The 24,620-nt window shown below is 39.5% G+C and overlaps 1 protein-coding gene across 1 annotated transcript; it reads right to left on the bottom strand.

Moving 5' to 3' along the window:
* Nucleotide 1: 1 nt before the first annotated feature.
* LOC145773852 (solute carrier family 35 member G1-like) lies at nt 2-14,989 on the bottom strand. The gene is made up of 3 exons (XM_082584978.1): nt 14,771-14,989; nt 13,235-13,850; nt 2-1,067 (listed from the first exon to the last, which is right to left on the bottom strand). The coding sequence occupies exons 1-3, from the start codon at nt 14,914-14,916 to the stop codon at nt 885-887; spliced, it is 945 nt and encodes a 314-aa protein (XP_082441104.1). The 5' UTR covers nt 14,917-14,989; the 3' UTR covers nt 2-884.
* Nucleotides 14,990-24,620: the final 9,631 nt, after the last annotated feature.

Genomic DNA, 24,620 nt, shown 5'->3' with positions numbered 1-24,620 from the left:
TCTGCCACCTGTTCTTGATATCATCTTAACAGTTTCATTTTAATAATGTAGGTGACGTCATCAATTACGCCACGAAGTACCAGCATGATGTTTATGTTTGGAAAGTACATCAATTCATTATCATATAACTTAGAAATGAAGCATGCATGATTATCAGCTTTATCGCTATTTGCAAATTACTTTTTAATGACGTCATTATTTTCGGAGTCAGTACACAATGAATTGGATTCTCCTAACTATATTGAATCTGTTGACGCATAAATCATCTTTTTACAGTAAGAAGTAGTAGTCCAGTTTTAATCCGGTGATGTCCCCGTTACCGAGGGTGGCCGAAGTAAGTAAGTAAGTTATGACGTTTTCAAATCTCGTGAAAACAACTCCCTATTAAAAACAATGCATTTTCAAGCCTCGAAAAATCGCTTCAGGTACGTTTATAAATCGCGATTTTTGGAAATGAAGACGATGTCCGATCAAGCTCAAACTTTCAGATCGTAAGGCATATTATGCTTCAAAAGCGAAACAATAAAACATTGATTACACGATAACAATTATTCTAACACATTGAAACCTTGTGATTGTTTCTTAACGTTTCCAGTACAGCATCATGAACACCGGTACCTGTATTGCATCAATTTCATCTTTTCACTTGAGTACCGGTATTCACTTTCTAGCAGCCTTTCAGTGTAGTCCGGAAAATACCATTAATCTGTGCACGGTAAACTCTCCGCCTCAAATGAAAAAGTTGTTATCCTTCTCACTGCCCGGCCTATTCTAACCATCGACTTGCACAATTGACTTTTATTTTTGTTGTTAAAAGGTTGAAACAATTAACCACTGAAGCCAAGGAAGCAATGCAAAAAGTGGCTGTTTATCCTTGTGCTGTGTTAATGAAGATTATTGTTCCTTAGCAATTTTTTTACTCCCAATAAAACACTTCCACCAATAATAAGAATAGTTCCTATCACACTGAGAACTTCCAGAGAGTCTTGGAAGACGGTGACTTGGTACACATAAGCAAATACAATATCTGATTGGCGAATGATTGAAACTGGACCAGCGTTTTCCATCTAAAATGTGAAAAGTACCGATATATAAATATCTATCTACATACAGTACTTTCTTCGTGTTTTGACAATATACGTCTAGGTAGATAAACTGCAAGTCATCCCAAAGGGTATTGTCAGTTGTCACAAGCTGCTATTTATTTGTTCAACACACAGAATGTGTTATTAATCAAATTGGGTGAAAATTTTGTGCGTTTTTAAACGTTGTATCTTGCAACCTATTCATTCGTCAATATGTTTATTGCTACTGAATCGGTAGTTTTTTTACCTGATTCAGCATCCTTGATAAAGTCAGTCGTTCCGACTGACGAAACGTCGGAAGTAAAGCTGGTTGTCACTCTCAACATCTTGTGGTAGCCTGGTTTTCAGTCACCAGAAGATAAATATTATTGTTCCGGCGGCTCGATTGCCCTCTCTTGGGTTTGGAATTTGCGCTAACGTTGTCTTTTCTCATATCACCTCGCGTTTGTTTTTATGACTTGGCCTGCCTGTTGGCCATTGGCATTTTCACTGTATAATCGCTTTTGCTGCCTGCCAACGGCCATTGTGTTGGGAAGCCATGCTTTTCGTGATGGAAAACCGGATTCGTTTACAAGTCTTCCCAGACATTTGCGATATTAGTTTGATATATAACTGTAGCCTATGTGAAATCTGTAAAGCAGTGGTTCTAAACCTTTTTATCTTGGAGGACCCCTAAAAAAATGTTATCTGAAATTTTCTTATATCGCGTTCTCTAATGGAATCAAAATTATCTCGAAGCGACACACTTAGAAGAACTCGCGACGCGCTTATGATGACATTGACGAAGTTATGTTATAAGCTATATGTTGGCACACAGGATCAAAAATCAGTATATACTCTACAGTAGAGATGTACCGATATATCGGTATCGGTGATATCGGCCATTTTTTGAGTATCGGTATCGGCATCGGTAAATTTCGGCCGATACTAAACATGTAAAAAAAAGGCGTTTTCTGCGGATTTTCTGCAGAAGCAAAGATATAGATTTTTTAAAGTAGTAGCTAACGTCACATTGATGTAGAAAAATAACAAACTGTTCAAATTTTTGATACCTCACACTCCCAGGACTTCATGCGCCCACCTTTTGGCATTGTTTGCTTACAGTGATTCTTTCACTCAAACAAAACGTTTTGTTTCAGCAGTTTTGCGTTGTTCGATTCTTAAGTTGTGAAGGAGACTCAATTTCTCCGATATTTATCATTTGTGTTTCTTTTTTACTCTCAGCAGAGGATAAAACCAGGCCAAGACTACCCAGGTAGCAAAAATGTATAATTTTGCATCGTTTTTACGTTGCTAAATGTTTAAAAAACCTATGTAATTTGGTTGCTTTTAGTAAGCTGGTTCTAAGCAAAACGTGAGATCAACATTACCACCGATGACGAACGCCTGCCCTACTGCGCCGAACCCACCTACCTCGGCGTAACCCTGGACAGGTCACTCACGTACCGACGACACCTGGAGTCACTGCGCAAACGTCCATTCTACCGCCGTGTACTGCGCACCATTGTGGTGCCGCAGCTCTCACACCCGCCACATTGACACCGCCATCAACGACACACTACGCACTGTGACTGCATGTCTGCGCCCCACTCCAACGGACTACCTTCCCATCCTTGCAGACATCCAACCTGCTGAGCTTCGCCGTAAAGGAGCCATGATTTCCCTTGCTCGTCGCGCGCTGGACCCCGACCACCTCCTCCACAGTAGGCTACATTCCAGCGCCTACCTGGAGAACAGCAGCGACTGAAATCAAGACGCCTATTTGTGCCCGCCGCACGACAGCTTCTGAACAACGTTGAAGATCTTGGAATACGTGCGGCACACTGGATGAACTACACATGGAACACGGAGTGGCAAAACAACACCTCCCGACTCCGTGATTTCCTACCCGACGTCGATCCCCACCTTCCGGGAATGTCTCTCGCAAGACTTGATTGGGTCCGCTTAACCGCCTACGAACCGGCGTCGATCGCTTTCGTTCAGACATGTGCAAATGGGGCCTGGCTCCCTCACCGGGATGCGAGTGTGGTGCCACAGACCAGACAGTAGACCATGTCGTCCATGACTGCCCAATCCATCAACCACCACATGGAACGCTTGGACTAAAGGCCCTGGATGACGAGACTATCGAGTGGCTGATGACCTCATGCCCAAACATATAGTCCGGAAGAAGACGAATAAATGGTCTTGTTGCGCCTAAGATGACAACCTCATGGTGAAGAAAGGAGCGTTCTTCCCGTCTATCAGCACAAGGCTGAGCACTCACTAGTACAGCGAGCTGTTGCGATGCGCTAACCATAACGGTGTAGCTTGGAACCTCGCTAGCCATTTAGACCATCCAATCAACTGTATGTTTCTCGGCAGCCGTTTTGTAGCAAGAATTGACATCGACAAGAATTGAAATGGCTAGTGTGGAAGCTACACCGCTGTGGTTAGCGAATCGCAACAGCTTGTTGTACTAGTGAGTGCTCAACCTTGTGCTGATAGCCGGGAAGAACGCTCCTTTCTTCACAATGAGGTTGTCATCTTAGGCGCAACAAGACCATTATGATTAGTTTAGTGAGGATTCGTAGTCCCATTGCTTTCATTTTGAGCCTGCTTATTCTGCCATGACATTGTTTAAGCTTGGTGAGTTTATTGCAACGAAAGGTGGAAATTAAATCACAAACTGATAGAACCAGCTTACTAAAAACAACCAAGTTACACGGGTTTTTTAAACGTTTAGCAATGTAAAAACGATGCAAAATTATACATTTTTGCTACCTGTAGTCTTAGCCTGGCAAAAGCTTTTCAACCAAACGACAAGCGCCCTTAGGTTACACATTACTTGTCGAATAGTTTTTGTACGACTACACAAATGACTTGGTTTACATTCTACATCTTATTATCCATTATGTAGCCTATTTGGAGAGTTTGCGCCAACACTTTATTAATTTTTCAGAAACCCCAATTATGTTGCAATGTTTTTTCCCTTATACCCCGTCCTTAATTACGGTGGTCTTTCATTACTAAAACCTACTATTATGACACAACAATGCGGTTGAGATTGGATTCTTGAATCTTTAATAAATTATGCCGACTGAAAGCTTTTTTTAATAGTTTTATGCAAATAAGGTAAAAGTTAGCATTTGATATAATTCCTTGCAAATACCAAAATTGCTTCTTTTTGTAACACCAAAGTATCGGCCAAAATATCGGTATCGGCCTAAAAAGTGATATCGGTATCGGCCAAAATATTGATATCGGTACATCTCTACTCTACAGCAGTGACGTGCGGTGAGGTTCCTGGATGGTGAGGCACTACTTTTTCAAGTCACTTTTACAATAAAATTTTTTAACAACAACAAAAACGGTATCCTACTAATTAAAAAAATTAGCAGCATGCTTTTACATTTATTAAAAATAAAATCCATGCGCCTATCCTTTTGGAGTAAAACATCTGTGACTTTGTTGTAGAGACCCTTCTTTAGTCCAAACATTATCACTAGATATTGAAAACAAGAGACAGGGAAAGCAGAAAAGGCGATTATTATCATTCATAAGGCATAGCCACAGCCATTTCTTTTTTGAGTACCAATCTCTTTGAAAGTAGCAAGTTATTTTTTTTGTTCAGTCGTCTGACGCAAACCTTATAAATTTGGAACAGGTCTTCCTTTATTTATGACTTCAACTTTGGATTGAAAGTTTAGTTTTTAAAAATCTCTCAGATTTGATACTAAATCTTCCTCCATTTTAGTTAAATTTTATAAGAAACAATCCTTTACACTGCAAGAAGTCACATACCACGTACTATGCGGGCATTCCAGCTTGACGAAAAAAGTTTCATAGCTGTGACGTCACATTTGAGGCGTGCCTCAAATCATAACTAAATCGTTCATAATGATTTCTGGGCGACTTTGCGAAAGAAAAAGGCACGCATAATGCACAGCTTGGCTTTGCCTCTCCTCGCGTATTTCAACGATTTTGACCACGTGAACGCTCGATATGAATATCGCCACAGAAACAGAAAAAATTAAAGCACAGTTTGGGTGTAGAAACGTAAAATTTGCGGGAAAGGGGGCACGACTACAGCAATTCACACAAATTAAAGCACCTAAAAACATGCAATATTTACTACTTTTTAACAAATAATATTTATTCTATCATAACCATTTCTTTGATATAACTTTTGGTTTGCCAGATGTTGGCAGGTGAGACACTGCCTCCCCTGACTGCACGTCCCTGCTCTACAGTATATGCTACTGCCTCCCCTGACTGCACGTCCCTGCTCTACAGTATATGCTAATTTAATGTTTTTCTATCAATTTTATCAAAAGTTAATAGAAGTTTTGCGACCGTTACAAAGAATTTTTTCCTTAATCAATATTTTGTTGTAATCACAATAATGGTAAAACTGTGAGTGCTGATAGATGTGCAAACGTTAGTTAGCAGTCTAAGTTAATTATTAATCAACAATCTGCTTTCTCAAAAGGGTTAAGTTGAATATAGCAATATAAATGACTTAAAGTGCCCCTGACAGGTTGTATCCAAGTATAGTAACTTTTTAAAGCATTTCCTAGCGCAGAATTATACTTGGCGAACTTTTTAATCTTAACCTCGTAGCTCGACTGGTTAGGGCGTAATTTAATCAAACAACTGCTCCGCAGCGCCACCACAGGCGAAACTCTATATTTCACTGCTCTGGGACGACTTTGGTGGTATTACGTCATCCTAAGTGGGCGTCGTTAGCAACGGATGAAACAAACGCTTCCTAGATGTAACTGGTGGATCACAGTTTGGTCGGAGTTGGTACAAGCGGTTGCTTTTTTCGAAGATTTATTGTTTTTTGCAGTTTAATAAAACTGTACTGGATATGTTCCTACAAAACCTAAAATATACTTGAAGTGAAAAATGAAGAAATTGTACGAATCATCATTCATATTTAATTCATCATCACTATTCAAATATAAATAAAAGTTCTCTCTCTCTCATAATGTGCCTTCAGTTGGCCATTGAAATCCTGTGTAACGGCCATCTGGATCTGGAAAATTTTTTCGGATTCGCCAAACAATGCATGACGGCATCACAATCCGATTGTTGCTTCCGAGAGCATCACCTTGTAGTATCCACTCCAACACATGCCTGTAGGCATTTTTACTTGAGTGGTATTAACAAAATCATCTTCAGTGAAGTGAAGAGAACATATACGACTAGTTTTGTATGGCCCATCCCACTTTCGAACACTTGAAGAAAACTTTGACCATTTTCTTCTCAGCACCTTGTTTTGTGGGAATGTCACTTAAACAGTAATTTGTAGGCATTGCCTCAACCATGAATTAAAGGTACTGTTTGTGAGATACTGTTGTTACACTGCAAATGCCTACAGCCAGATTAGGACAAATAAAAAAGCATGAAAATTGTAGCCCTATGAAACTGCAATTTCAATTGAATTGAGATGCTGTTTGATAAAAGTAAACTCAACCTATTTGATCGAAACCTGATAGTAATAATAAGTTCACTTTTTCCTTTCGGTAATTCTTAATTTGCACATGCTTTAGACCAACAGAGCCCCACACATTCACGTTTTGCAGTAGCCGTACCATACTTTACCAAGTCATCACAGAGAAAGAATGTATCCTTCCCGCTTACTGTGACGTCACAGCGGTGTTGCCGTTTTTATTTTCGCAATTGAATGAGTGCCAGATTCGCCGATGTCAACGAAAGTTTGCAAGCGTGTAACTTAATTAGTAGCCTGTTGATATTTTTTACGATTTGCTGGTCAGGGAAGTTTGCGTCATCTTTTTGGTATCTTAGATAAATTTAGCGAATTTATTTACCTGTCAGAGGCACTTTAAGTCTTTTAATATGACATTTGTGTTCCCGACAATTTTCACCAAATCAAACGTCATATAAAAACCGTTCAAGTCTACTGAATATTACGTCATGGAAATTCCTAAAGCATGTGCCAAAATTGCACCAGCGTTCATAAGAATTGTGTCAAACCTGTTTGGGCCTGTTTGGGTCTGTTTAAACAGGAAATATTACATCAGCTTTAAACACCTGTTGGAATGACTTCATAATTGTCTTTCATTATTGCGTCACAGTACTGCATACGTGAATTTGAGATATTGCTATCTATTCTGGTCATTCGTAAAATGATTGTTTGAAAGTTGGCCGCACATTTAACTGTTGGCTTAGTGCTTGCTAGCTGGACAAAGGTTCCGTCTTTTATCCAAGTAATCTGTTCTGTAGTGACAGTTTTCAGTGGTGTACGCGTTGCACCCCCTCGTTTTTTGGTAGCCGTGGGCTAATTTTTACAGAAATACACTGTTTGAAAAGAAGTTCAAGTGTGTGTTTCTTCGGTCATTATATGCAGACGAAAGGATCCGGGAACTTTAAGTTACAATTTTCCCACGAAGAAATTATGGTTTACCGCTGTGACCATAAAAAATAAAAGACGAAGTTTGTAGTTGGTAGGCTAAGAAGCACTTAGAAGCAAAGAAATAATAAAAGAAGATCTTATTGGTTGGTAGTCTAAAGAAGCAAAGAAAATTAAAGACATTTCTTCTCGGTAGGCAACTGAAGAACTTTAAGCTAAAAAGTAAAGACATTTCTTCTCAGTTTGGTACAGAAGAAAAATAACTTTGACATTTATTGGCAAGAAAGAAGATTAAAGGCAATCCATCTGTGCTTGAAGATTCAAGTGGAAGAATCCAAGCAAGTTTTGTGGACGTTTGGACTTCACATACTCGTACAGCTACGGTATCGTGCATTTAAATTCTTTTTTGTATTTTTACGGTCTTTGCAGTTAAGTTTTTTATAACTACTGTAATTTTGTGTGTTTGTGTAACTTAATTTTTTAATTGTTAAATTTAGCCCTAACATTTAATATGTCTACACTCGGTGGTGACAGGGACTCGACCGCCGTCGACTCGACTGAGTTTAAGCCTGATGATGTTCTTTGCGGTCGGGCAGGCCATTCTGGGGAGGGACCCATTAACGATGAGGCTAAGTCAGTTCGAGAGGCCCGGCATCTTAGACGGGATATTTTGACTCAAATTGGGAAACTTTCTGTAGCCCTAGGTTCTTTGAGTGATAAGCAGGAACTGTTAATTTTTCGATCTAACTTATCTACTTTAGAAGAGGAATTACGGCATTTCCATGCTCTTTTGAGTAAAATTGTTAACTCTGCAATCTTGGCAGAACTTCGTGATAGGGTAGATCCCGAATTTAACTCGTTAAAAAATAACTTCGAACAAAAAGAAAGTGAGTTCTCAGATAGGTTGGATGCTGACATACATCCTGAGGATAGCGCCTCAAATGTAAGCACTAGGATGTCTGAGAGCTCGTCACGGATAGTTGCACAAATTAACCTACAGTTAAGACGAGAGGAGCTCCAGATCCAAGCTGAGGCCGAAGCAAGAGCTGCTGAGGCCATCGCAAGAGCTGAAGCCATACGAGCTGAGGCTGCCGCGAGAGCTGAGGCCGACGCGAGAGCTGCTGAGGCCGCACGAGCAGAGGCTGCCGCGAGAGCTGAGGCCGAAGCGAGAGCTGCTGAGGCCGCCGCGAGAGCCGAAGCTAGAGCTGCTGAGTTCGCACTCAAAGACGCTCAGTTGAGGGCCGAACAACGTAAAGAGGTAGTTTTAGCTGAATATCGTTCTGAGTTGGGCTCCCGGCGTAGCTCTAGGAAGGGCTCTTCTAGACATTCCAGAAGTGAACATCAATCACAGTTTAATTTACCTAACCTTTTCCAGACGCCTGTTCAATCCGTAAGTGGACCTGTACAATCCACATGTTTTCCAGCTGTTTCAGGAGGTCTCGGGGCCGCGGCTAAGGGTCTTCCGAAGGCTGTAGAGCTAAGGTCTGCAAATTACAACCGAACTCCTCCCCCAGAGCGTACAGGTCACGGGGCCGCCATTAGCAGTAATGCTTTGCCCCCTTCAAAGTTTTCTGCGCCGCTAGTTGCTGATCGCCCAGCTACACGTAATTTGGGTGGTTGTGAGAGGCGTATCGTGTCTCCTGATTTTAACGTGTTTGAGGATCGTGATCAGGCTGTGCATGTGACTGAGCCCACTCAGCCCCTTAAGGGATATAGCTTGTCTTCTCCCGCTAAATCGAGTTCTCAACAGCAGGATTGCTTTTTTGAATACCAAAATAGTAGGACGTTCTTCGATAAGGCGGCCTTGATTGGTTACGATGGTAATAATATACCATTTGTCTTCTTTAAAAATCGTGTTATGGCCTTGATGGCAGCTTCGCCCTTTAAGGGAACTCGTTTGACTTTGTTGCAAGCAGCTTGTGTTAGAACAGCTGCACAAACGATTGCTAATTTGGTTTCGGACACTCCTGGCTTGTCAGAGGAAGACAGGATAGAAATGTCGTTAGCTCGCTTGTCCCAACGTTTTGGAGTTCGTGGAGGTCTTTTCGCAGAACCAGAAATTAGAAAGTATCGCTATGGTAGCAAATTGACTTCTATCTCTTCCAGTGATTTGAAAGAGTTTAAAGATGAATTGTCGCAGTGTTTGCTTTACGCGAAAGCTTATGGTCAGCGTGATAAATTAGAAGGACGTTTTGTTTTGGATTTGGCTAAGCGACTCCCGTTTGACGCTATGCAGCGTTATCTTGACTTTTTAGGTGATCAGTATGGTAGCACTGAGGAACCTACTTTTCAGAGTTTGTTTGATTTTGTAGTACGGGAGGAAACGCGCAAGTCGACTGATTTTAGCATTATGCTAATGGGCGATTCTGGTGAGTCGCAGCATTTTAAAAAGTTTGGCAAAGGAAAATTGCCTTCATGTCCGGTTAGGCAGACGTCGGTAAAACCCCATGATAATGTGATTTCAGGGAGTTCGCAGTACTCGACTGCTGTTGGCACACCGCGCGGCGGTGTGGCCAGACGTAGTGACATACCGGCATGTTTTTGTTGTTCGTCACGTGGTCAAGTTGAATATCATTTTTTGTCTAATTGTAAAGAATTTTTGCGCTTGACACCTAAAGATCGGAGAGATGTCATTGTGAAAGCTGGCAAATGCTTGAATTGTTTGCGCCAGCATATGGTTAGAGACTGTAATCATGCAAATAACTGTCGTAAGTGTGGACCTACCAACGATAGGAAACACTATTTTCTTCTGCATGATTTTTATGTGACGTCACGTGATTCTCTGGATTCGGTCGGTAAAGATGATGCTGGTGCCAGAGTTCCTGTGCGTAATGTTAAGATTGGAAATGTTAAAGCAGCCTTTAACCGCATTACTGCTGCTCGTGTTTTGAATCCAATGACTGGCAAATCGAAGTTGGTGTATTGTCAGCATGATCCTGGTTCGCAGTTGACCTTTGTTTCGAGTGACTTGGTGTGCGAACTTGGTCTTAAACCGTATGATAAAGCGTCGTTTAAAATGGATACTCTGGCTGGTCAGAAACCTACTTGTGCTGACCTTGTTAAACTCAACATCCAGTCGTTAGAGACTGATGAACTGTTTTGTGATATAACCTCGGTGGTTAACCCAGCTTGGGCTGACGATGTTAAAACTTTACCTCATAAACAAGATTTAAGTGGTTTCCGTCATTTTCATGACGTGAATATGTTTCATTTGAATGATTGTAGTACTGTAGATGTACTGATTGGCAATGACAACGCTTATTTGATGTGGGCAAAAGAAGAACGTGTTGGTGAAAATCGCAGTGAACCGCATGCTTTACTCACTCCTCTCGGTTGGTTGGCTTGTGGTGGTAAGTCACCCTTAGTTGAAAGCGTTGCTAAAGTGTGCAGAGTGCAGACGTCTTCAGAGTCGGATGTCATCTCTGGCTTTCAGCGTAAAATTGAGTCTCGTGATATGGAAATAGCAGACCTGAATAAAGTCATTCAGGATTTGACTTTGCAAAATGAAACCTGTGAATTGTCTCGCAATGATATTTTGGCTAGAGAACTTGTCGAACCGAGTATTGAGTTGAAAGATGGTCGATTTGAGATACCTGTTCCGTTGAAGGAAGATATTGATCTACCTAACAATTTTGTGTTGGCGTCAGATAGAGCTGCTGCTTTAAGAAAGAAAGCTTTAAAACAACCTGAACTTCGTGATTTCCTTACTGACACCATGAAAGATCTTAAATCTAATGGCTATATTGAGCGTGCTGGTGAAGCTGGAAATGTCAAGGGATTTGAATGGTATTTACCATACTTTGTTACGTCACAATTAAAAAAGCGCATTGTTTACGATGGCAAGTCTGAAATTCGAGGAACTTGTGTTAATGATTTAATGTCTTCTTGTCTTGACTTGTCTGACTTGTTAAACCCTCTGGCAGATGTCTTGGCTAGATTTCGGCTTGAAAGATTTGGCTTCGTGGCCGATATGACCAAATACTTCTTTCACATTTTGGACTCTTCAATACGTAAGCCCAGTTTTATTGAACTGCTTACGTACACCAGTAGTGCCGTTCGGATCGTGAACGAACGCCCTTTGGTACCTTTGAGTGACGACCCTAGGGATTTTACTGTCATCACCCCTGCCTCACTTTTGACCCCATACTTAGACCCATACTGTGCTGTTGGGCAACCACATGATCGTGACCAATTAAGAAGGGATTATCGGTTCAATTTGTCACTTTCTCATCAGTTTTGGAGTAAATGGATCGATTTTTACTTGCCAGGTCTTCAGGGCCGGAAAAAATGGCTAAAAATGGCCGAGAATTTGGAGCCTGGTCAACTTGTAGTGGTAGGTTCTCTCCAAGACATTGGTAAACGTGGGAAGTATCAACTTGGGAGGGTGCATGAGGTAGTTCCACAAATTAGGAAAGGGAAGCCTGTGGTTCGTAGAGCCAAAGTTGCCGTCTGCAACTATGATGAGAGTACGGGGAAAGTAAAAGTAGACTACGTGTTGAGGGATATTTCGTGCCTCGCCCCCGTAAAGAACACCTAAGTGTTAGGGTTTGAGCCTGGTTTTGTCTGCGGTGGCCGATGCTTGTCTGAGCCCAGAACAGTCGGTTATTATCGCAACAATTGTATATAGCGTCATTTTAGCGTGTACCTATGGTACCAATTTCATGTATCATCGTGTTTATTCTTATTGCTGTTCATTCTTTGCAAGCCCTTTGTATTTACGTATTAACTTAAACGTGAGTGATTCAAACAATTTGTGTATCATGTGTTTTTATTCATTGGCTCACAATTGTCGTCAATTCTTTTTTAGTTATGCCATGTCAGACTGTCATAACTAGGGGCCGCTATGTTCCCGACAATTTTCACCAAATCAAACGTCATATAAAAACCGTTCAAGTCTACTGAATATTACGTCATGGAAATTCCTAAAGCATGTGCCAAAATTGCACCAGCGTTCATGAGAATTGTGTCAAACCTGTTTGGGCCTGTTTGGGCCTGTTTAAACAGGAAATATTACATCAGCTTTAAACACCTGTTGGAATGACTTCATAATTGTCTTTCATTATTGCGTCACAGTACTGCATACGTGAATTTGAGATATTGCTATCTATTCTGGTCATTCGTAAAATGATTGTTTGAAAGTTGGCCGCACATTTAACTGTTGGCTTAGTGCTTGCTAGCTGGACAAAGGTTCCGTCTTTTATCCAAGTAATCTGTTCTGTAGTGACAGTTTTCAGTGGTGTACGCGTTGCACCCCCTCGTTTTTTGGTAGCCGTGGGCTAATTTTTACAGAAATACACTGTTTGAAAAGAAGTTCAAGTGTGTGTTTCTTCGGTCATTATATGCAGACGAAAGGATCCGGGAACTTTAAGTTACAATTTTCCCACGAAGAAATTATGGTTTACCGCTGTGACCAATTTGTTAGTCAGGAAACCAAACCTTTGTGCGATGTTCTTTAAAAATTCACTCGACGCATCAGTGCGCTGCGACGTACAGTTTAAGAATCACGGTACGGTAATATAGAAATAAAGCACAAATTACAAAACTTAAAATTTGTCTATCAATCATGCTGCAAACTCGAAAACTTTCACGGACTCCCGGTTGAGAACCACTGCTTTAAAGTGTGAGAAAAATTAAGTTTTTATCCTTAATCGCAGACTCGAGTAAAACAAAAATAAAGGATTGGAAGTTATGTGCGTGGCAGTAGAGCGAGCGAAGGAGGGATTGCAGGAAGGCATCAAGCCCCTAATCTTTTTAAGAACCGATTATTTTATAATGAACGCATATTCTGTACCTGAAAAGCTTTTGTAAATCCGATTTGTCCACATATTCCGCAAATTCCTGCCAGAATGGCATAAACATAATATTTTACCTCAACTGGAACTGTGAATGTTTGAGTAAGAATAAGTTTGGATGAAGCCAAAATAACGCAAGCCACAGATAACGAAAATATTTGAATCGTAAAATGCACCTGCGGCAGCTTGCGTATTGTTATTGCAGCACAAGCTGAGAATAACGATGCTAGAATTGCCACTGCTATATACAAAGGCCGAACTGCCTGCTTTTCTTTAACAAATGTATCAGATGTTGAAGAATGACTTTGGTTTAAAAGTGAGGTAGCATTGTGTATATTTTCTGTTGAAAAAATGAAAGTAGGCTTAGCTATCAATGGTACTCCAAGAATGTTAGTTATCAAAATGATAACTTCGAGAAGACCAAACCTTTCCTTCAGTAAAATTCGTGCCAAAAGTACAACATAGATCGGTGAACTGAATATAATGGCTGATGCATCTCCTAAAGGTAGATGTTGAAAGGAATAGAATACAAAACTTAAACCAAAACCACCAAAGGCTCCTCTCAACAGCAACAATAAACGTGATTTCAGGCAAAATTCAGACCAAATACTGAGCCTGCAACAATAAAATGAATAATGATATTCTACATATATGTAGCCTGCTATGAACACATATAGGTAATCTCAGTAGCGTAGCCAGGAATTTTGAAAGGGGGGAGGGGGGGGTTGACAGCCAGCGGACGAAGCCCGCCGTCGTCTTTCGTCGTCGTCTAACACCCAGTGGCGGGGGGTCTGGGGGACCTCCCCCAGAAAATTTTTAAAAATTACTTTGAATTTGGTGCATTCTGAGAGCATTTTCCACAAAAATTTGGGTATGAATATTACTGTAAAATGGTGCTGTCTGGTGGCATAGCAAAAAGATAAGATCATGTTTTTTTGGGAGTTTTTCGGTAATAAAGCTAAGTCTCTGTGTTTTCTTGTTGCTAATTCATGACTGAGATATTTGAATGTTTGGTATTGGCAAAACTCGCTCTTTTAATGCAGTTTCGTATAAAATTAGGCAAACTTTGTTTTACAGACATAGAGACTGAAAGCATCATTCTCAATATCGTGACGTCACACGCATGCCAAAGGGGGGAGTTGTAACCCCTCCCTTGGCTACGCCACTGGGTAATCTGTACTTGGTCTTGGCAACAGTGCACTGTATAGTCCTACTACTAATGCATCGTGTGTACTTACAAAAAGTTGTTTTACATTTTGATTGATCATGAAATTTAATCATTGTCAAGACGAAGGTATAAAAAATTAAATAATAGACAAGTATTATTAATAAGAATATTAGAACATATTATACCTGTATTTAGAATTGAAGTGATAAATGACTATGATTTCTATTTCCTCTTTAAGTTTGCAATTCTTAGTTTATGCATTTTAGTTCATCAATCCATGCACAAGTCAAAACTCAACTACCGCACAGAGTGTGTAAAATTCGTCTACTACAGAGTTAGTTTTGGGTTATAAAAATAGTCTTCTAACCTTTTATATGTGATAATCAGGATACAGACGAGGAGCTGAACAAAGGAACGGACTAAAAGAACTTGTGATTCATTGAATTTTCCTGAACAAAGTTTGACAAACATAGAACCAGTGGCAAAAAACAAACAGGAAGAAAATGCCAACATATATCCAAAGAAAGGTGTTGCACAATGATTATGTTTATATGGTATAAGAATTGTTGCTTCCTCATTAAGTTCATTTTCATTATCTGATGTTAAAGAATCCATCTCAATGTTATCAAATTCTTCTTCTGCTTCATGAAGTGAAATTGGTTGATACATGTGCATCATCTTCATAATTTTGATTGTGAAATAACTAAAAACTTGTACACCTGAAGTATGAAGTTATGCAAATAAATCATTACAGTATGGCAGCGTTGGAGCAAAATTCATAACTCTGCTAAAGGGAAAAACTACCGGTAATGCCCTTATAAAAGTATCTTAAGTAATCATTTGACATATTCTTGGAAACACCTTCATTTTATTTTGTGACAATATACGATGCAAGGTAATTACAAATGTAACACAAGAGACATCTGAAAAAGAAACAAAGCACTTTTTAGGCATTCCCGGTAAATTATCTGCTTCCATTTTTGCATGCCATTGAACGTCTTGCCAAAACATACCGTACCGTAGGCCAGGTGCTGATTCAACAGACAAGAGTGTCGAGTTTTTTTGCCTTGTTTGAGATCAATTAAATAACACGTTTAGAACTATACTGGTCACAGCTGTACACAGAATAACACTGTGAGTGGCTTCACTTTGTACTTTTTTCAGAAACAGCCAATGTCAATCTATCAGGGTAAGTCTACAAAAAAGCAACCTACGCGTATCTCCAAAATAATTGTTTACTATGATAAAACACTTTAGACGTTGTTTTTTGCTGAAAAATGTTCTATGCCTCGCCAACCTTTACCGCTCTAAACCTTTCCCAAAACTGCTGTTTGCTATGCACTATTTTTCCCCTGAACCTAAAAGCAGAGTTGCCGGATTTTGAAAAAAAAAGTAGCCAAAAAAGTAGCAAATTTGCTCCCAAAGTAGCCCAATTTATAGCAGGGGGCGCGGGAACTATGTTTTCCAACTTCTGGGGGGCTTCGCCCCCCAGACCCCCGTGAGGCGTTCTAACACTGTCACACTTTTGAATGTCTCTGTTAGGCATACTTCATAACAGAACTACTTAGCCTCAGTTTTGTCATGTGTTGGGTTTTTTTCACTGAAGGACAAGGTGTACAATCATCATCACACAAATTCAACAAACATACATTTTCATCAAGCCATTCATTCTTATTCCAATTATTACTACATTGATTAGTAAACTATGTAAAAACTGCATGCCAGTCAGTGGAAGAACCTGAAAAAATGTTAATTAATAACATACAAGCCATCAAATGCTCTTGAATGTACAGCTAAAAAACACACATATGAAAAATCAGCTTAACAAAGCCAGTAAAATTGCACAAATTACTCTGCTAAATAGCAACAGAGGGCATCCAGGCCGGATAGCGACTGTCAAAACAGCGACTGTCATAATGGCGACTTCATAATAGCGACGTAATGAAGTGAGCGACTGTCAAAACAGCGACTGTCATAATGGCGACTGCATTAAAACAGCGACTGTTATGATAGCGACTTAACACTTTAAACCGAACCAAACCGAAGCCAGCTACTACAAGGCAGAGACCTGACTCAGCGAATGAAAAGATACGTGACAATGAACACACGAATCACTGTTGTACAGCAAAATCGAGGCCAGTATGATCTGCGGCAGTTCCTTCGAGCCCTTGCTCACAATTTAGAAATAAACGTGGCTTGATTTTTATTGCAAGACTTTTGGTTGTTTTAAAGTCCCTTTTGGTTTCAATCGTTTTCTAGACCCTGAATTTTATTGCAAGGCTTGACGACTTTCTGTTGTTTGGCTTGACTAGCCTATTTCTTTTTAAATCATGTGACTTCTATGGATAGTCCAAATGAAATGTTGTTTTAAAGTCCCTTTTGGTTTCAATCTTTCACTACGCAGTGTTTGCCTATTTGTGCGTGCATACGTGTGTAGAGAGGTGTGGGGGATGGAAGGTATGTGTGGAGGGGGTGAAAGAGTGCGTGTGCGCGTAAGCCTTGGATTTAATAAAAGAAGTGAGGTCGCTGTTGTGGCAGTCGCTGTTTTTGATGAATCGCTGTCGTGTAGTCGCTCTATTGACAGTCGCTGTTTTAAATGAATCGCTGTCGTGTAGTCGCTCTATTGACAGTCGCTGTTTTAAATGAATCGCTGTCGTGTAGTCGCTCTATTGACAGTCGCTGTTCTGACAGTCGCTATTTGGAACCCGAGCCGCAACAGAGTTACCGGTAGAGTTACCGGTACAGTAAGGCACGTTCACATCAGGCTATATCGGGTACAGATTAGATTCTCACCACTTTTTCAGCACACTACTTTTCAAGCACTTCTGCGTTCTGACTTCTACAGTAAGAGTAAACTGTAAAGACATAGAACGGAGATAACGTAACGCTAGAATGACTAGAAACTCACTCAACCATGTCCCTTGCTACGTCTTGGAAACATGAGAATGCGCTGTAAAATTTGTAAACCACAAATAAATTGTCAGTAGACTGCAAGCGAAACTTACTTTAGTAAGAAATTTCCGATGTAAAAAAGTCGCAATCTTGTTATATTGTCGCCAATCTAAATTTAAAAGTAGCCCAAAAAGTCGCAAGTCGCCAAGCTCAATTTTTTGTCGCAAATCACATATGGAAAGTAGCCCAATTTGCGATAAGTAGCCCAATCTGGCAACACAGCCTAAAAGTCTACAAATTTCCCCCAATTGCGGAACATTTTCTCAATCGGGCAACACTGCCAGAGTTGCCGAATAATTTACTTACCAAATACCAATTTCCATAAGGAACCTTCTTAAAAAGGTCAAATAAAATATTATAGAAACGCAAATATTACCTTGAAAATATTTGCGTTTTACCTTAGGTTTTATTACTACGTAAAACTTAATTTTGACAACTGTCAAGAAATTTTGTTTTATTTCACCCTTTTGTTGGTGTTAAATTCGTGTGTTTACTTTGCCGTTCTGTAGGGGAGACCGGGGGTAATTCGGACGGGGGGATACCTCGGATAAGGCCTTTGACGTCACAGTAGAGTATTGTTAAATCACGTTTACCAAAGCTTTGTGGCTCCATTACAAATCAGGATAAAGTTTGCAAGTATGTCTCGTTTTCTTAGAAAGTTGAGTTCGAAAAAATAACTTTATCAGTGACATCGAGATTTCAAAATTGTACGTGTAAGGTCATAATTCCGTTGCAGTTAACCAAAATTAACTTTTTATTGATTGAGGTTGTAGTTAGAAAGGAATACTCAGATTAGCAATTGATGATTTTGACCAGCAGTTAATCAGGTAGCCATATTTTCTTCATTTACCCATTTGAGGCTACTTAATATCGTTGCTGCGAACACTTTATTTCTGTATGAAATCTGTAAATAGTCCTTGTTTTGATAGTCCGTTATGTAATTTCAATATGTGTGTGTAACTGTGTATATTAGTTTGTTTTTGTGATGTTGGGTTCAGTCGTGTTCTCGTTGCTTTAAGAATTGGCGCTCCAGTTGTTCCAGGAACGAGAAGGCGACTGATTCTTAACTAATTCATCAACTTAGTTTAAAGTATCAGGTTTGGTGGCCGTGCTTGACTATATTTATTGATGCATATACCGCAATATTAGATCCTTTCACGCACGTCTTAAACCATTAAGGTTTTGCCACCTTTTCCTTTTGTTAGTTTTGTTACTGTATTTCTTTTTCTCAATATCATTTCTTTTGCATTCTGACAAAGAAAAATAAATTGAATTGAATTGAATTGTCTCATGGTCGGGGATACTTCGGACACAAGCGCCGAAGTATCCCCGTGGAAAGAATCAAACTTAAACAAAATATTATTTTCAGATCTTTTGAATAGTTTATTGGATTTTTAAGGCATAGGCTACTAAATGAAAGTTTCAAATCGGAATTAAGCATTAATAAATGCGTAAACTGAACATTCAAGAATACATTTAAAAAAAAATTATCAAAAAAAATTTGTTTTCAAAGGCACTGAAAAGGCCCAAAGTCCAATGTTTCATTTATTTTTAATTTTTTCAAAATGACCATAAAGTGGAAACACTGCTCGAGAATACGTCATTATCGACAGCAATAACAATAGCCACGTTACCACATCTGATGTTTTAACATCAGATCTGATGTTTTGAGCAAACGGTCTGATGTTTTGATGTTGAAATCTTATGTTTTGATGTACATACATACATAGCCTACAGTTAAATCGCCCGCAGTAACAACTATTGCGCGATCAGCTGATTGCTAGTCTATAGTGACGTAGACTGTACAGTCGCGCGCTTCGCTGCTCACGCCCATTCCCGGTTTTAAAAGATCTGACAAAAGCACGCGTGGAATGCTGATCGGACCGCAATGGGGCAAAATTTTATTGAAAATCGTTTTATGGTAGCATGTAAAACACAAAGAACGTGGAAAATCGCGAAGTCAGGTTTTTCCTTTAGTAGCCTATCCCTTTAAAAACATAATGTTTCGGACATATAAAAAAAAGCAAATATTCTGTAATAACTGTCAAATCAACTCAGAACGTCTGCATAAAATTGCTGTCCGAGATGACCCCAGGCATGTCCGAAATTACCCCGGTACCGGGGTGACTTCGGACATTTGAGGACCGTACAGATTATGCTTTTTATAAGCATTTCCGGTTTTCTGAAATAAATGATACTCCTACCCTTTTTCGGCAAAGCTATACGGTTTACAACAAAATAAAATTTACGAACTTGCTGTGTAATTTAAAAAAAATATGGGCTGTTTTCAAAAAATCGTCCGAGCTATCCCCGGTCTCCCCTACATGTTTGCGACAGCAGCAAAAAATAAAATTGAATCGTACCAAGTCAGAGATACTTCACGCTTACATTGAAAATCAAACAACATATAGAGGCGGAAAACTTAATCACTCTCGCGGGCCAGAACCTTGCCTGCCGGCTACAAGACTGCCCACTGCGGAACGACATGTGTAGGCCTATATAACCTATTACCAAGAACTGTGTCTACAAGATTATATGCAAAAAATGCAGAGAAAGCTACATAGGCAGCACAATCTGCCCATTCCACTACCACCTGAAAGAACACAATAGCTCTGATAAAAGTTTCGTCTTTAACAACAGTGCCTCGCCGACTTTAAATTTGCAATCATTGTCAGGGGGAACGACGCAGTGCAATTGCGCTTCAAATAGGCCATTTTTATAACTAGACCGAGACCAAAGATAAACAACCGTGCCCAGGGGCGGCTCGCTAGTGTGCGCTGTGGTGCTGCAGCACTCCCAGTCTCCCACAAAAGTTTTCACAAAAAGCTTCTCAAATATCTTAGCGTTTCTTTTGCCCAAAATGTAGTTTATGTTCTCTGTTTACAGAATTGCCGACTGTGTAAATTATATTTGGCAACTCTGTGTGCTGTAAAATATTTTGCGCAAGGTTACAATAAAATAAACACTCGATCGTGACGTCAACGAGCCGCGTGTTTTTTTGAGTTGCCTGTACAAACGAAATAGCAAACGCTTGTGCTGTGATACAAACAGCACAATTCAAGGTTGCCAGGTTGGCATTTTTTCAAAATTTGGCAGTTTTTTGGCCTTTTTTGTTGTTTTTTTTTTCCCAAAAAAATTTTGTTTGGCATTTTTTAATTTGGCCTTTTAAACGTTGTTCACATGACTAACCACTTGTTTGATTTTAAGCTTTGCAGCTGTTATTTATGACTGACCAGTCAGGCCTGCCGCCTGTTACTGTAATGAATATTAATATTTTACCATGTGAGTTACATTACCCTGTGGTGCTCAGATGCTGCGACAGCACAATAGCTAGAACGTGTTATTCACATTTGTTTGTTGATCGTCCCCTTCAAAATATTACACATTTACAAAACTCTTAAAGGCATACTAAATGAAAATTTCAAATCGGAATTAAGCATTAAAATGAGTAAACTGAACATTCAAGAATACATTTCAAAAAAAATTACCGAAAAAAATTCGTTTTCAAAGGCGCTGGCAAGGCCCAAAGTCCAATGTTTCATTTATTTTCATTTTTTTTCAAAATAACCAAAAGTGCAAACACTACTCGAGAATACGTCACTAAAGACAGCAATAACAAAAGCCACGTTACCACATCTGATGTTTTGAGCAAACTGTCTGATGTTTTGATGTTGAAATGTGTTGTTTTGATGTACATACATACATAGCCTACAGTCAAATCGCCCGCAGTAACAATTATTGCGCGATTAGCTGATTGCTATAGTCTGTAGTGACGTAACTGTACAGTCGCACGCTTGGCTGCTCAGGCCAATTTCGTTTTGAAAGCTCTGACAAAAGCACGCGCGCAATGGTGGTCAGACCGCAATGGGGCAAAATTTTATTGAAAATTGTTTTATGGTAGTATGTTAAACACAAAGAACGTGGAAAATCGCCAAGTCAGGTTTTTCCTTTAGTATCCCTTTAAATAAGCCAGTTTTATCTTAAACTTTTACCACAATTTAGAGCTGAAAATACGCTCAGAATGCATCTAATCAAATGTGATTTTTCAAAAATTTCTGGGGGAGGTTCCCAAAACCCCCCCTCTGTTGGATTCGCCTTCGGCGAACACGCAGCACCCCCATTTCTACAACTCACCAGCCGCCACTGACCGTGCCGAAAATGAAGAATTACGTCACTTAATCTATTAATGAACTGATTCGACAAAATTTTACGGTGATAACGCCTGACAACACATCAGCTCGACAGCAACCTCAGAACAAACAAAAGAACCGCTTAAAACAATGACACACTGACTCGAACACCATTCGCCATAGCACATGACTAGAGAATTATGTTCCGAAGCTAGTGTAAACCACTAGGGGAGATGTGGAACCAATGATACAAGGGACCAATACAACACAGCTCGTTTTTGATTTCTACTCAAAATTAACTTTTTTTTGGTAGTTATTGGAACATGATTACATAAACCTTTTTTGCCACGAGGTTTGAAAGTTGGCTTGTTGCAAACGCAGAAATGAAAGACAAAAGTATGTTTTTGGGAGGCAAAAGTAAAATGTAGTAGCCTACTTCTGGAAAACTTTCAATATTATGTTCAGGTGTTTATTATAAGCTTAGTTTATTATAGCAAATGCTGAGTTTTTTATGTACTACGTAGGAAGGTATTCTACAAGATTGATAGGCTTTATGAGAGATAATAAGTCGAGTTTTTTGAAACCATCGTTTAATTCAAAGTTTTTGAGATAGGGGAGCTTTGAGACAATGTCAATTAAGACCATGTCTCAAAGGTCCCTGTCAAAATTTTAAAGTATTTTTGGAGAAAATGCCTATGTTAAAGCAATACAAAGGCTTAAAAAGGAATTTTTAAATGAAGCTTTAAAGAATGCTTTGCATGACATTGTTCAATATGACTTATTTGTGAGAAAAGCTGCCAAAAAACATAAATTTGATCATATCACTCTTGGAAGATACTTGAATGATGGATAAAAAATGAGCCATTTTCTGAAATGTTATCACACTTCATTAAATTTATGATTGTCTCCAAGACCAATCTAGGTATTTTTGGAAACATAGGCTACAATGTGAGAATTCTGTAATTTCTGATGAGCATCACCAAACAGGAGAAACTGAGCCTTGTACCTCAGCTTCCTTACAACAAAATGATTCGATTTTGTTTTCTTCAATACGGCCATATCCAAAAGCTGTTGCAAAGGGAAGAAAGAGAAAATCGCGAAAACGTAAATCAGCTGTGATTACTGACAATTCTTCAAAGAAGCGGCTGGCTCAACATCCTAAAAGAAAATCTATAGAATCTAGCACAAGCAGTGTTGTGGAAGTTCATCTAGAAACTGACGCTGAGAGTATTTGCACCGATACCAGTGATGTTTCATATGAAGAAAATGCATTGCAAAACATAATTCTCGATAGTCTTAATTTCTATTGGAACCTATGTTGGCTAGTGGCCAAAGTTCATGCAAATGCAGATGGTAAATTTAAACATTTCATCGGCCGCCTTGCACTTCGTCCTGATCAAGATAATGACTATGAAATTGAGTTATTAAAATTGAATTGAGAAAACATCCGACAAAATGAAGGACTGTTTTATGTTCCCAGAAAATGAAAATCTGGCTTCTGTGTCTCATTGTGATAAATTGTGTGTCTTCTGCCAGATCCAACCTCTGTTGCCAAAACGAAACGCTTGTCTGGTGTTTTGAAATTTGCAATGAACTTGTCACAATATTACATTACCTGATGAAAAACTTGTGTGTGACGACCTTTTCCCAGCTAACTGTTACTGTTTAACTTTAAACAATTTTGTGTTGAATAGGCTTGTTTGTTCTTTCATCTGTCCATGTTCGTTCTAGAAACTGCTTGTTCTTTGCTTTTGCACAAAATGCAATCTTTCTTCAGAAAAAGTACAGTTGTCGTGTAAGTAGTAAACTTGTCTCGGTCCCATTGGACCGTTGCAAAGGTCCCACCCAGGTGGGACCAATGATACAAAAAAGTGAACATTTAAAAAGTAAAATATTTTTTTAATCTGTGATCCAATTCGAAGCCCTAGCTATGCGTAAATACAGTAAGAAGATGTGCTTTCCTCAAACGCTTAACTAGCCCTGTAGGCTACTGCGAAAATCACGCGTGACAAAGAAAAAAATACTCATTTTGTTTCATTGGTCCCACATCTCCCCCTACTAGGCCTACTACAGCGAACTCGCAGCATCAAGCTAAAACAGGTCGTTAATAGCCTATCTAGGCTACACTGTAAAGATATGGGCTAATAGCCTACTTCGCGCTCAGGGGCTCCGAGAGGGGGAAAGTCGGGCAACTTTCCCCTCTAGCATAACATTGTAAAGGAAAACGAGTAGTTTTTTTTTTCACGTTTGAGGGGGCCCATTTTTGCCACTGAGATAATAGTGTAGGCTACCAACTTAAAAAACAAGCAAATTTTTGAATGAAATAGGCAGTTCCAAGCATTTTTTGATCATGGTAGATGCTACTTCAGATGTTTCCCATAAGAACAAATCATTCTCGTATTAAGGTAGGCGATGTTAAACTGCTTCAAGACGTAAAATTTGATGCTGTTAAGCCAACTGATTTTTGCATAATTAAAAGGTTTCTATTGTTTGTTTGTCTGCTACGTTTGGCTAAGCGCGTACCGTAGCCTACTATTTTTGCTTGACCAACTGAACCTTGACTTCAAAAACTGCGTTGGCCAGGATTGACCCAACATGTCTGGAAAGATGAAAAATGTTCAAGCAATAAGATTCAATTTAAGGGAAGTAAACACTTTTTTCCTATTGTCTGCTTGTGGATATCATTGCGTAAATCTGTTTGGAGTTCATAGTGTTGTCCAGATGTCATATCATTTTTGGAGTAGGCCTAATTGACCCACTGTAGGCTAAGCTTGTGTCACTTTTAATTGTAAAACTCGGCCAGATAGGAAATTTTAAAGAAAGCTGTTTCACCCAAGCAGCCTACTTGAACAGTTTCAAATCTATGCTTCTCTGCATTTTGTCGATTAGGCCTACAGTTTTAACCCGTTAAGTGCGTAATTAAATTTTCGAAACTCTCCTTACTGTGCGTATTTAATTTGATCACTCGCAGTATTTTTCGTCGCATTATTGCTTGCTAGGATATTGGGGAACCCCCATGACGTAGTACAATACGCTGTTGTTCAATTTCCTTTTGTGTCTATTGCTTTAATTTTTTCATCGACTATTGCGGAGAAGTCTCCGGCTGGACTATTGTTTTCTAGTGTAGTCGCATTC

Source organism: Aplidium turbinatum, chromosome 1, assembly GCF_918807975.1.
Source record: "Aplidium turbinatum chromosome 1, kaAplTurb1.1, whole genome shotgun sequence".
In the NCBI taxonomy this organism is placed as follows: domain Eukaryota; kingdom Metazoa; phylum Chordata; class Ascidiacea; order Aplousobranchia; family Polyclinidae; genus Aplidium; species Aplidium turbinatum.
The sequence above is the reverse complement of the archived record's forward strand: the minus strand, read 5'-3'. Positions and strand labels throughout refer to the sequence as shown.